Below are 13651 nucleotides of genomic sequence, written 5' to 3'. Positions count from 1 at the left end.
GAGTGCTTGTGGTGGAAGCTGGATCCTGTTCTGGCTGCACAAAGGAAAAGGGAGCCGCTGTAACAAGGCCACACTTTGTCTGGGGAGAACCCTGGCTGCTGCAGAAATGATGGAGGGAAGGTGTTGAAATGTGGGTGAGATTTATTAAAATTATATGTGGGCTTTAAGTTGCCTCGCTGTCAGGCTTAAGCAAACATGGCAAGGAACCATTTTTTTCATCTCTTTTTTTTGTCTATTCTCCCATGCTGGGCTTTGAGTTTAGTATGATTCCATTACTTGGGAAGCAACTGTGCAAAGCCATGACAAGGCAGTACTGGCCTTCTGACAGAAATCCTATGGCAGGGCCAGATGTAGCTTCACGTGCTTTATGAAGAAGAGCAGCATGGCCTCACCTTCTTTTCAACAAGGGTTTGGTGTTCTCATGTGGGATGGTGAAAGGACTTATTGTGCCTTTTTGCCCTGCACCAGATCCCACAGATCTCCATGCAAAAGTTCAGCCTCTCTGCCTTCATAGTCCTGTTAATCTGCAAAGAAGTTAATATTAGCTTGTTTCACTGGGCTCTGGCCATCAGACTGTGATGGGCTCCAAATTATCCCAAGCTATTCCTAAAAAAAACAGTGCATGTGAATCTGGTGCACATGAATTTATGTGAAGAACAATGTCTTAATGTGAACATGAATGAGAGGTAAACTTAGAGGTGGGCAGAGTTGCAGCTATGTATTAACCTGGATACTTACCTTATTGATGTACTTTTTGCTCTCTGACAGGTGGTGATGGAAAACACCCTTTAGCCTGTAGTTTTCTGGAGATCTGATTGTCTTCCTTTACAGGATTTAGGGGAAAACCAGATCTTAGTGGCAGTGAGTGATCTACAAAAATGACATAATGGGTCATTTCAGTCCATTAGGGCAGTGTCTTCAGAGACCAGAGACACTGTTTTCTCAGAATTTTTTAATGTTAAATTTCACCCCGCATTTCACACTTAATATCAAGTGAGTTCAGTGTCCAAATATGAATAATGTCTCTTAGGAAAAAGCCATATCTAAATAGAGTACTAATATTGATATAGATTCAGATGAGTCAGAAAAGAAGGCTATACGGACAAAAGCAGGAGACCAAAGGGAACTTGCAGTTCTGTTGTAGAGTCTGCCTCATTTCCTCATATTGCTTTGATCAAAACAATTTATTTCTCAGTTTTCTCAGTTAAAAAAGAGATGGTGCCTAGATACCTCATGTAGCTTTCAGCATTGCTGTGTTAGTAAAGTGTTGTCAGTTCTTAAATGAAAGGCCTTGTGAACCCTAAAAGATGATTTTCAACCTGCTCTAATTTTGACTATTTAATGAAACTACTATCTAAAGGCATGGTGTGAATCAAAATGACTTTATTTATTTAGATTGTTAAAACCATATAAAGATGCCCAATATTCTGTTTGCCTTACTGTTTATTTTTAGAATGGAGTCTGGAAAAAAAACAACAACAACAAAAAAAAACCCCACAAAACTCTTCCCATGCAACAGTAAATACCAGCAGATACAAGCGTTCCTCCAACCTAAAATAAACCTTTCCCACCCTTAGCCATTCCCTTTCCTAAAAAGTCCAGGATGAGAGCTGTACCTGGTGCTGTGCTCTCAAGGTTAGGAGTTGCGGGCTTACATGGGGCAGTGATGTGGAGTAAGTGTGAAGCTGGCTGAGAGGAGAGCTTGTGGAGACATGGCCAGCAGCACTCTCCTTTGGCAGGAAGGGCTGGGGGCTGGCTAATAGCTTGCTGATGACCTCCTGCAATTTACAAGGGTGTTGGTAGGCACTGCAGTCCTCTGAATGGAGTATATACAATGGAAGCATGAATACAGGAAAATAATGACAAGAATAGTTAAGACAAGCCAACAAGCTGTCTGACTGAAATCCTTGGAGAAGCTTGTAAATACTTTAATGTTTATACATGGCCTGTATATTTGCACAATTACCTTTCCGTGAGCCTAAAATGTTTTACACTGGAATATTTTCAGGCTCTGGGAAATGGTGTTTTCTGATATGTCTGAAAACTGAAGGGTCAGCTTCTCCATCCCTTCATTTTCTTTCATTTTTGTCAGGAGAAATTTAAGCTGGTTTTCCTCCCTTTCCAGAATATGCAAAAGGTAAGTGTTCTACCAAGGTTGTATACTGATCACAATCACTGTGCACTAGGAAGAAAACATTTTGTATTTACTAGTGAATGTTGTACTCCATAGTGAGATTTTTAAGGGAAACAAACTTATAAGAAGTTTGAAAGACTGGTTTGGTGAAGTTGGGCAAAATCCTGAGGACAAAGTTTGGATGCACATAGACACAGATCACATATGGTGAGTTTTGAAGCAGTTGTCCCATTCCTTTGGTTTCTGTCACAAGGCACTTCTCTCACCTATCTAAAGCAAGGTCCTCATTAGGGCGTGAATGGGACCACCAAGGGGTTGGTAATCCTGCTGCAAGTATTGGGCATGCTATGTCAATGGACAGGACCTTAACATGAGATTGTGGTTCTTGCTGTAAGGTCCATCAGGAGACAGCCCTTGTATGTCAAGGTGTCATTAGTGACAGGTCCCTTTGGATCATGGAGAAATCTTTCCACAGATCTCTTAGCTGACACTGCAGCCTGCTCAATGCTGAGGGCGGGATGACAAATCCACACTGACTCTTGATGCATTTTCCATTGCTGGGGAGTCCTGTGAAACTGAAAGAAGTGACTTCTGCACACTTTCCACAGGAGGAAACGCACTCAAGCAGCATCTGGAACTAATAACCTGTGTTTCAGAGCTAGCTGGCTGGCAGCGAACAAGCTGCTCCAACTCCTACAGGTCTGTATGTAAAATATGCATGCAGGGACTTTCAGCTGTGTGAAACTGAACATGGCTTCTGCTGGCCCAGCTCGAAGGAGACTCCCTTCTAACTCACCTGGGAGGACAGGCTGCCTGTATGGGTACCACAGCAGCCTTCAGATGTGGCTGCACACAGGTGGAGCATGCACACAGGCACAGGCACAAACCATCTCCAGCCACTGGATGGGGTATTCCACTAATTGGCTGAGTCTCCTCTGGTGTCTGGCCACCATTTGGCAGATACTGACAGTTTCCACTTAAAACCAGCCAACCTTGCCGGAAATCCAGCTGTGCCGGCAGAGCAGCCGATCTCATGAAGATGTCATTGAACAACTCTTTGAATTCATTCAAGAAATGGTGGGGCTGACTCAAAGCTCACTGAAGTCCCTGGGGAGCCTTTGCTGGATATGGGAACACAGACATCCATTTATGTAAGAGCTGTATTTTGATATTCTTGAGTTACGTGTAAGGATATCATCTTTATTATTGCTCTGGCGACTGCTTCCGAGTTCACCTTAAGCTGAAATTAATTCTCTTTGCTGTTCATGCATATGTCACTTTTTCTGTTCCTGTGAGTGTTGCTATATCCTCATAAATATTAGGAGCTTGTCATAGTGGTTGTCATGATGGAAAGAATTATTTATTTGCAATGAGGAAACAGATGGCACAAAATACTTTAATGAATTTCAGCATGCTTGAGAAATGAAATACCCTTTTTAGAAATAATATCAGTTTTGCGAAGCTGCTAAATGCCATTTCACACGATCACAAGGGAGGCTTGTTTTTCAATACATTGACTGTACACAGAGACACAGCAAAACTAAGGCGAAAGAGGGCACAAAATGGAGTAGTTTTATGAAAAGTCATAAAGCCATGAACACAGTTTTATTAGCTGCTGCCATTCAGTAAGTGGGTTTGTGACAGTAGGTGAATGGGAGATGAAAGTGACAGCACATGGAAAGAGCCCAAAGAAGCTGAGTCCTGCCTAGTGCTTGGAATAAGGAAGGAGAGAAGGAAAGCAAGTCAGACACACTAAATCCTTTCCCAGAACTTTTGCTATATATGTTGACCATGTTGTGTTGTAGGTACGGTGCCAGGTGCAGAGAGATCACCACTCATTTTCTGGAAGAGCACATAAGTAATACCAACTTTGGTAATTTTATTTTTAACTGGGATGCAAGTACAAGCATATTCTCCATTTGTAGAGGTGGGTCCTTGCCATAAAGTCACAATATAGGAAAAAAAAAAACACACCACAGATCCTGCATGTGAAAGGTACCTGGAAAGCAGGGGGGTTATTTAAAGAAATATTTACAAAATAATGTATATGTAGTGTATGTGGAAAGTTGTAGCTTACAGTATTTTTAAGAAGAAAAAAAAAAGGAATGGAATAATTCAGTTGAAAGAGACATCAAAGGGTCATCTAGGCCAACTGCTTGACCACTTCAGGGCTAAACAAAACATGGTTTAGTGGTGGACCTATAGGTGGATGGTTTGACTTAGCGATCTTAAAAGTATTTTCCAACATAAAAGATCCTATGATTCTAAGCTATTGAGGGCATTGTCCAAATGTCCCCTGAACACTGACAGGCATGGGGCACCAACTACCTCTCTAGGAAGCCTGTTCCAGCGTTTGACCACCCTCACAATAAGGACATTTTTCCTAATGTGCAGCCTGAAACCCCCTGGCACAGCTCTGTGCCATTCCCACACACACTAACACCAGTTACCATGGAGCAGAGGCCAGCTTATCCCTCTGCCTCCCCTCCTCAGGAAACTTCAGGGAGCAGTGGGGTCACCTCTCAGCCTTCTTTCCTCCAGACTACACATCCCAGGTATCCTCAGCCTCTCCTCACAGGACAGGTCTTCCAGTTCCTTTACCACCTTTGTTGCCCTCCTCTGGACACTTTCAAGGACCTTATCAACCTTTTTATATTGTGGAGCCCAGAGCTGCACAAAATATTCAAGGCAAAGCCAAACCAGTACTAAATACCGTGGGAGAAATTCCTCTTTTGACCATCTGGCCATGCTGTCTTTAATACACCCCAAAATGCAGTTTGCCCTCTTGTCTACCAGGGCACACTGCTGGTTCATGCTGAGCCTGCAGCCAGCAGCTCCCCCACGATCCTTTCTACTGAACTGCTCCCCAGCTACTTGACTCCCAGCCTGTACCTGTGTCTGGCATTGCTCTGTCCCAGGTGCAGAACCCGGCATTTTCCCTTGTGGAAATTCATACATCGATGACTGTCCAATTCTCCAAGGTATCTAGATCACTCTGCAAGGCCTCTCATCCATGTAGAGAGAGTCAACAGCACCTCCCAGTTTAGTATCATCAGCAAGCTTGCTAAGGATGCATTCAACTCCTGCATTCAGATCATTGATAAAAATAATAAACAGAACTGGCCCTAGAATTCAACTCTGGGGAACGCTGCTAGTGACTGGCCACAGTTTACTATGGTTCCCAATATGCTTATGGCATAAGAAATGGGCTAGTATTTTTGGAAACTGGAATGTTGAAATTTGAGTGGTTAAATGCCTTACTTTCCCAATGCATGAACAAATGGAAGAAGTGCCTTTGCTCAAAACCCTGGCTGTAAGTGTCAAAACCTTCTATTTTCAGAACTGGGATTAGGGTAAAATCTGTATCTCCAGATACCACTGGTATGTTTTAATAACCTGACCACCCTTACTCATTACAAAGTGTCTGATTCTTAGAGGTACTGAGCAATCAGAGATGTATCTTCTCATGTATTTTTCCATCTGTATTGCTTTAGTTCACTTATTCTGTAGTCTGTTAGACCTAAATCTCTATACCTTTTTTTGACTAAAAGGTCATCTGATAATGTGTCTGATTATTAAAACATTTATTGTTTTCACTGTCCATTCCCAAACATTTTTAAGCCAGCATTTCTAATATACTAGTCAGTACTTTCTTGGACCAGGCAGAGTGGAAAAGCTAAGGTGGCTGGTACAGTACATGAGGGTGGAGGCCCTGAATGAAACTTTTATAAAAATGGTCTCATAGGAGCTTTCCTCTCTTCTTTCCAGTTTGTATTAGTTTTTTTGGCATATGTTTGCAAGAAACTCATCATGTCATTGCATTTGAACTGCAAGAGCCAGCTTAGTATTTTGTGAATTTTCCTTGGAAATTGCTCTGCGGTGATCTATCCAGAGAACGTGCAATTCCCTTTTTTTTCAGTTATAAGCAAGATCACGAGGTATTTATTTTAGCACACAATTTACTTGTTTCTCCCGGCTTATTCCTATGGAAGTTTGTTTGAAATGTTTATTTGGATTTAAATTGCTTACACTGGTGTAGTTTTGAGAAATGACTTTCTTTGCTTCTGGTTGGATATAATGCCAGGGAAGATGGAGTCTACAAAAGCTTAACATTTTATTTTTATTTATTTATTTTTTTTAATGGCAAAGATTTCTAGTGGCTCAGATAATCATTTGGAAAATGCAAGAATATCTGAATCATTCCCTTTCTGAATATGCTAGTAAGCAGTGTAATTAAACATCAAGATAGCAAATCCATCTTTGGTCCTTCTCTCTGTGTACATCTACACACATTTGCATGTGTATGAGTACTACAGATACAAGGGATGTCATGCAAATATGGATGCCTGTGGTGACATAGACTTTGTATACAGGGATTGAATGTTATCAGTTGTTCAGTTATTAGGTAAAATTTGGCCTTTTTCTCTATTAGATGTCTACCTGTGAGAGAGAAAATACTGCATGACTAGATATAGGGGCATCTTACAGGTCTCTCTGGAGAGGGGGATATCTCAGATATATTCCTGTGCCTGGCACTTTCTGCTGATGAAGTTTATGCAGCCCCCAAGTCAGCATGCACTGTTGCAGAGCTGCTTGGATTGCATAGCCATTACCCTGAGGAGGATTTTGAGGAGAATTTCAAGGGCATAGGGAAAATTAATCCTCAAAGAATTTTGTGCTTGTCAGTGAACATAGATTGTTTGCTTCTCCTAGTTAGTGAAAAACCTGCCTCAGGGATCAGGATGGAGACACACAAGAGAAGTGGGGGAACACTAATAGAAGTTTTGAGAAATTTATATAAAATTGAGAAATTTGTATAAAATGACCAGTAGTATATAATGCAACAATTCACAGATGTGTAGTCTCTTTACAGCCAGCTATGTGTTGCTTGTGTGAGTCCTGCTTTGCTGAGTATCCTCAGTGTGAGGGTGTTCGCTCCCAGTTCCCTGAGCATCTTCAAGACAGCAGGTAAGAGTTCAGATTCCCCATGGTGAGAACTGATTTAGTATCTCCCATACTTCTGCCAAAGGCAGTCTTCTGTATGAAGGATACCAGATCATGTCTGTAGCATGTCACTCTTCAATGGCCATGGTGCAATGCCCTCTGTTTGCCTCACAGCGTTGTTGATAAATGTGTAAGAGCAGGTGCTTTCAGGCAGCTGCTTGCTTGGACCGAGACATTTCCACACTTACTACTAATCATGTGGGGAAATGCACAGTTCTGAATACAAATACCAAGTGAGTTTAGTTTCCTTCAGGTTTGGGTGGTAGTAGTGAGCGGGCACTGTCTGTAGCTATGAATCTCTAAATGCCTGTACTCCCCCTAATACTGTCTGACATGACTCTTTACTAAATTAGGTGGCTAGTTACAATCTCTAAATTTGTTTTTGGACTTGCACTCTGGAAGCTAAATCAAGAACTATGTCCTTTGTGTTTTTACCTACAGCTCAGCTTGTTGTGTGCTGAGGCTGCTGTTTGAGTAGTTCCAGCATGAGGATCCCCTTATACAGTCTTTTACCTGCTTGTCCCAAGGTCCCATGCACAACCAAATTTTTTTTTTACGTTTATTTTTATTTTTATTTTTTAAAGCTTAATGGCCTTGTATAAACACCTATGTCTATGCAAAGTGAGTAGGAGCTGCTATTTTTCTAACTTGGTAGTATTTTATACTGATGGTGGTAGTGGGAAAACCTTCATAAGGGAAGAACAGAGAAAAAAGATTTTGGCAGAAAAAAAAATTAAAAAAAAAAATATCCCCCTCTTTCTTCTCCTGCACATTTATTTTCCAAAACACAAAAGCTTTCTTATCTTTTTTTTTTTTTTTTTTTTCTTTTTTCTGCATTTTTTCAAGTATTAGAGAGAGACAGTTTCCCAGCAGATTATGAGACCATGTGGAAATCCATTAGTCTTTAGCATACGGTAGTTGCTAAACATATATAACTTTCAAATCCTCTCTGGGAAGTAAGTGACAGAGACATTCAGCTAACCCAAACAACACATTTCACAATAAGCACTGTGCTATCAAAAGGCCTCTGCACTGAAGAGCTAAATGTCTCCTCATTTAAGGATATTGAGTGAGCCAGGACCAGGAGATGCTGGGAAGCTTGTCATTTTACAGTCAATATAAATATTTGTAGATATGCTGAACAGAGACTGAAAACTCTGCCAAACTTTTGGCTCCTGGTTTAACTAGAAGAATTTCTCCCTCAGTTGTGTTCAACTAAAAAAAAGACAGCAAGGAGTCACAGGCCTTTTCTGCTGCACAAAGTTCCACTGAAAACTGATTTTAAATAAATCTAATTAAATTAAAATGCATTGCTAGCACGAACACACTTACTTCAATTTACACTGTGCTTTTATTCATTTAACTTGAAAACAATTTAAATGTGTCTATTTCAGGGTTTAGTACTGAGTAGAGCAAGTATATTTTAAAATTAATATGTGGTGTCCTTTTCCAGTGTAACTAGATTTTACAGAGCTTTTTGTTTCCATCTATTGATGTTAGTGAGTATTCTGTGAACATACTGAAAGAATATTTTTTTTTCAAAGAATTCACTTGCAAATCTACTGAATTCATCATCAGCACACAATCAGCTTTTCTGCAGTACTTATATACTCTTCTATTATATAATGAGATCAATATTGGCATGTAAACTTTGAATTGAATTTTTGGTATTTGGCTTTTACCAAGTGACTTGTTGAAAAGAAAATTGGTGGGATTGGGGCTTGTATGTAGAAATCTTTTTATTATTAAAAAAAAGAATTTGGATTTAAACATAAGCAACTTTCTGCAATGTTGTGAGTTTATTCACAACGGGATTTCTTTAAAGATGGTAGAGAAAAAGAAAGATAACATTAATAAACCCTTTTTATAATGCAGTAGCAGATTTTCATAAACATGCGGTTGCTTTTGTACTAGTGTGAAAATCATGAAATAAATCTGTTCAGTTTTTCTGGCCAAATGAAGTGAATGACAGTAGAAACTAGAACAGATTTTTTCTAATATTTGGCAATGTATTTACAATACAGGCAAGTAATTGTAATGACCTCCATCCTGATAATGTTCCCTTATGCTAACCACCCCACCTTCTCAATTGTTTGAAATTCTGACTATGCTGCTTAAATGGTCTGAAAAATCACCACAAATGTTAAGCAAACCCCAAAAGAAGCTCCCAAGAAGAATTTACTCAAGATGCTGTAGCCATTCAGGGCAATAAAAAAGTGGTTTACAAGAAGTCCAAATAATATCTAGGGCTGTTCTGAGCAGAATGACCTGTAACGAGTCAATGGGTAATCCTTCTCAATGCAGATAGAGGAGGACTGGAGACACAGCTAAAAAAGATGAGGCAAGTATGTGAATAAATCCAAGCAAGCAGTGCTGCCAGTTTTCTCATGTACCTTGGTTCTTGAAGTGTGTTTGAGTTAAGATTATTTTTCAATCCTTTTAATCCTTTTAATCATTTGAAGCTTGTATAAAATATAGAGTAAATGCTCTTTGAGCAACAGAAAAGTTCTCTTGTATTGCATGTTGTCCAAGGAAGCCTCCACGTTGTGATTAGATCTGTTATGGTTAGATCCTTAAAAATTTATTTCAGTGGGAAAGCTTCCATTGGATTTAAGAGCAACGGGGTCCAATCTACAGTTCCATAAATCATTTCAAGACAGTTTACAGGGACAGGGATATTGGCTTCTTACCAAATGACTGTCCTATTTCTGTTGTAAAGCAGAGTGTCTTTGTTCCATGTTGTATCCAGAGTCATGAATGTACTCTTGAAAGGAACCTGAAACTTGGATATCATAACCTCAGTGAAACAACCTTAATGCTCTAACATGTTACACTGTTGTAATGAATTTGGGAGAAAATGTTCTCACATATCCTATAAAAGAAAAATTGATGGTATATCTATTTCAGTAGTGTGGCTATAGCTCTGTCTCCTTGAGGAAAATCTAAATATGTGAGAAAGATCTACATGATAAAATCCAAATGTAAGTTCCTATTATTATTACACATATAAAGGCATTTTCAAAATGGTAAGTGAGATGTCTTTGCTTGAAATTTCATTGTGAAACTGAGGGCTTTGTTGCATAAACACAAGTTTGCAACAACAATGACACTCACCCGTTAAGCAGTGTCCTTGGGAGATATTTGGGCAGGCTCGCAGTTGCACAAGAAGGAACACATCAGTAGCAGGAACCTTGCCCATAGGACTGATGCCTGCATTGTGTACATTTGATATATAAGCAATCTATCTATGGGGAGCACTACTATCTGTGGGTCTGTGAGCATGGCCTGGGCAGTTAGTGTGGTTGCAGGGGATGTGAACCTGCAGGTGCCTGAGATGGTTTTCGTGCTTCTCTGTACTAGCAGTACTCTCTTTCTGGCTCTTCTGCCAGCTTCCTCTGCCATCTCTGTATCCTGGCTGCTGCTGGGAAGGGTTATTCTGGTAAAAGTGTGTTGAGCACCCATTTAAGAACAGCTTGAACCCCCAGCTGCACAAAAGGAGGGACCTAGAGCCCATAGCAGGTTGTGAGTGGCAAATGGAGCCTTCCACAATGCAGAAGGCTGGAGACCTGTAGCTCTTGGCATGAGGAGAATGGTGACTTCTCCACTTTCAGGTCTGCCAATGCAGAATAGGTTCAGTGCTCTGATAGCAGATGAGAAAGGACACATGAGTAGTGACAGCAGCCATTGGTAAAACAGTTAATGCTTTCTTTGCTACAAAGATGCCTTGGCTTTATAACAATCCTCTATAAAAGGAGGAAAGGCTATTTTTCTTGCCTTTCCCTTCCCCTCAAATCAAGCTTACTCTTTACAGTAATAGATGGAAGAATAATTGAAAGAAATGCCATCGACAACAGGCAGTGAATCAGCTCTAATACCTAGTATGTTGTTCTTACATCTGAAAAAGCTGGCCTATGATAATGCAAGGTCTATAGTTCCTGTAGGCAATATGGACACTTTATAATACCAGACAAGGCCAAGATCACAGAACCGTATAACAAGCTATGCCTTGCTTTTATACAAATGACTGATTTGAGAAAACCTAAGGATGTTTCATGGACTTCTGCTATAATTTGGAACATTTGTTTTCCATGCAATAGCGGAAAACCATGAAGTTGTGAAGATGGAAAACTTGCATGCTGCTAGTAAATATGCTGTAGAATCTGTTGTAATGTAGCATTATTCACATTGCTCTTATTTAGAAATCATTCAGGGGTTGCGCATACTTCATGTAATTCAGGAAGCAGTTATAATTCATCATGTTTTTACATCATATCTACTATGCTAGGAATAGTATTTTTAGTAGCAATGCAGTGCATGTTGAATATAGAAAAAGTTTAAGACAGCAAAATATAGACCTATAGAGATGGAAGAAAAGAGGAGGACAAACAGTAGTCTACTCTTTTAGGAAAAATAAAAATTCCCTGGTAGTGTTCTAAAAAAAAAAACACAAAAAACACCACCACCACCACCAACAACAACAACCAACCAACCAAACAAACAAAAACAACCAACCAAACAAAAAAAAACACATCACTTTGGGACTTTTTGGTATTTTAACTGTTTGATACTAAATTCTACACTCAGCCATCACGATTTGCAAGGTAAACTACTGCTCATTTTAATTCAGAAACAAAATGTTTTTCAGAGAGTTTCATTTTTCTATAAGATGGTGTTCTGGTCTCTTGAAATGTGGATCTGCAATAAGATGGTGTTCCAAATTTTCCTTGCCTGCAGTCTGTTTCACATAACTGGGGATGGGCATGGCGTGATTTGATGCACATAAGACTGTTCTTTTTCAGGATTCATTTAAATCCATCTCAGTTTAGGAGAAGAAGAAACTTCTTTAACAGCTGTGTGTGTGCCATGTATGAAGTGCATTGTCTTCTCAGTTCAGTTATTCTTAGACAGGTGGTCACATCACAAAACATCAGAGTAACTGCCTTGAAAAAATAACCTTGTGTCTCTCAGGAGGGAGGACAATAATTAACAGCATATGGAAATAGTTGCTTTTACCACAGGGATGAAAGGTAACATTGGTAAAACAGGATGTGGGCAAATTTATGCTCCAGTTGTCTCTGACTGTGGTTTGTGTCAGCCTGTGTCTGAACAGGAGATTCTGTCTTATGATGTGTCCAGATGATAATCAGAATAATTAATGTATTTTTTGAAAATAGTAAATATGAAACAAGTTTAAAACAAGAGAAGTTCACTAACTTCTGTTGTCAGAATCTATAGGCCTATGGTTATTCTGTAGAAATCACTGCTGAATCTTGCAGAAAGTATATTTATTTTCCATTTCACTCTACTGTCAGCAGTAGCAGGTATACATGTCTTTCTATTAATGTATGTTCATGTTTCCTGAAACTTCACCTAGAACCTAAAAAGTGTTAGAAAATACTGGAAAAAAAACGTATACAACTTGTAAGAAACCCTTAAGGGGCTATCTTCCTAGACGTTACTGATGAAAGAAAAAATTGCAATAAAGATCGTGAGCCTGAATTTCTCTAAAGTGTTTAACATTAAACTATTTGATATCAGTCAGAATTCCAGAGGATTTCAGTTCAGATTAAAAATCTTTTTTTTTAATATTTTTTTTAATTTTTTTCTTTTTAATGAGAAAAGTCGTGCAAATTGACAAATGGCTCTTGTGATACCTTGACTAGGATGACTATGTCATACATATGGTAGAATTTATCATCTCTCACACAAAGAAAGGCTATGCTTGATAAGCAGTTTTACTGTATAATTACCTTTTTTTTTTTTTTTTTACATTTACAAATAAAGCAGATTGATTTCCATCTTGAAGTAATTTACTGAAGTATTATAAACTCGTCAAATGTTAACGTGGCACAGTATGCCTTATTTCCTGTTTACTAAATAATACTTTGTCTGTCTGTTTTATGTCTTTCAGGTTGAACCTGGAATTGTTCTCTGCCAGGGATGTCATGGAGCCTCACGTCAGAGTCCTTCACCTAAAGGAAAACATTGCTTCCTTGGCCCAGCTTCTTGCAAGTACAAGCCACGGTGGATTCCCAGTGGTTTGCAGGCCCAAGCCAGACCACGCAGAGGTGTTTCAGGGAACCATTAAAAGGTAAAAACGCTATCAAATTATGTGATATTTATGGCCATTTTTCCGATGTTTTTTTCTTAAAGCATTTTTGAAGACCATATGGGATGGTTATGAAGCTTCTTCCTACTTTAGCATGAACAGCAGGTGTTCTTTTAAGAAAGGACCTTGGAGAGATTGAGGAACACGCCAGTCTTTATTATCAAAGGTTTATTGAAGACCGTCAATGAAATGATCTTGTGTGAATTGTAGAAAAAGGTTAAATTTCCATTCATAACCTTAAAGGTTCACAGAGACAGTAAAGGGATTTGAATCTAGTTACTCATGAAATGATCCCACACCAGTTCAGAATTGGCCTGTTCCCCCATCACATTTTTTCATTTTATTAGTGTATGCTTTTAAAGGAAATGCATTAATGTAAATCATATCACAGATGAGATAAGCAA

General features: G+C 39.3%; 1 protein-coding gene across 4 annotated transcripts in view; it reads left to right on the top strand.

Moving 5' to 3' along the window:
- The window catches only part of LOC309874480 (chloride channel protein C-like), a 77374-nt gene that overhangs the window by 46696 nt on the left and 17027 nt on the right, over positions 1–13651 (top strand). For all 4 annotated transcript variants that reach the window (XM_082752692.1, XM_082752691.1, XM_082752690.1 and 1 more), the window contains one exon: positions 13050–13229. In XM_082752692.1, coding sequence (XP_082608818.1) covers positions 13050–13229 — 180 coding nt within the window. The remainder of the gene's footprint in view (positions 1–13049; positions 13230–13651) is intronic.

This window comes from Aythya marila (assembly GCF_965140915.1).
Source record: "Aythya marila genome assembly, chromosome: 2".
In the NCBI taxonomy this organism is placed as follows: Eukaryota; Metazoa; Chordata; class Aves; order Anseriformes; family Anatidae; genus Aythya; species Aythya marila.
This window is presented reverse-complemented; position numbering and strand designations above follow the sequence as displayed.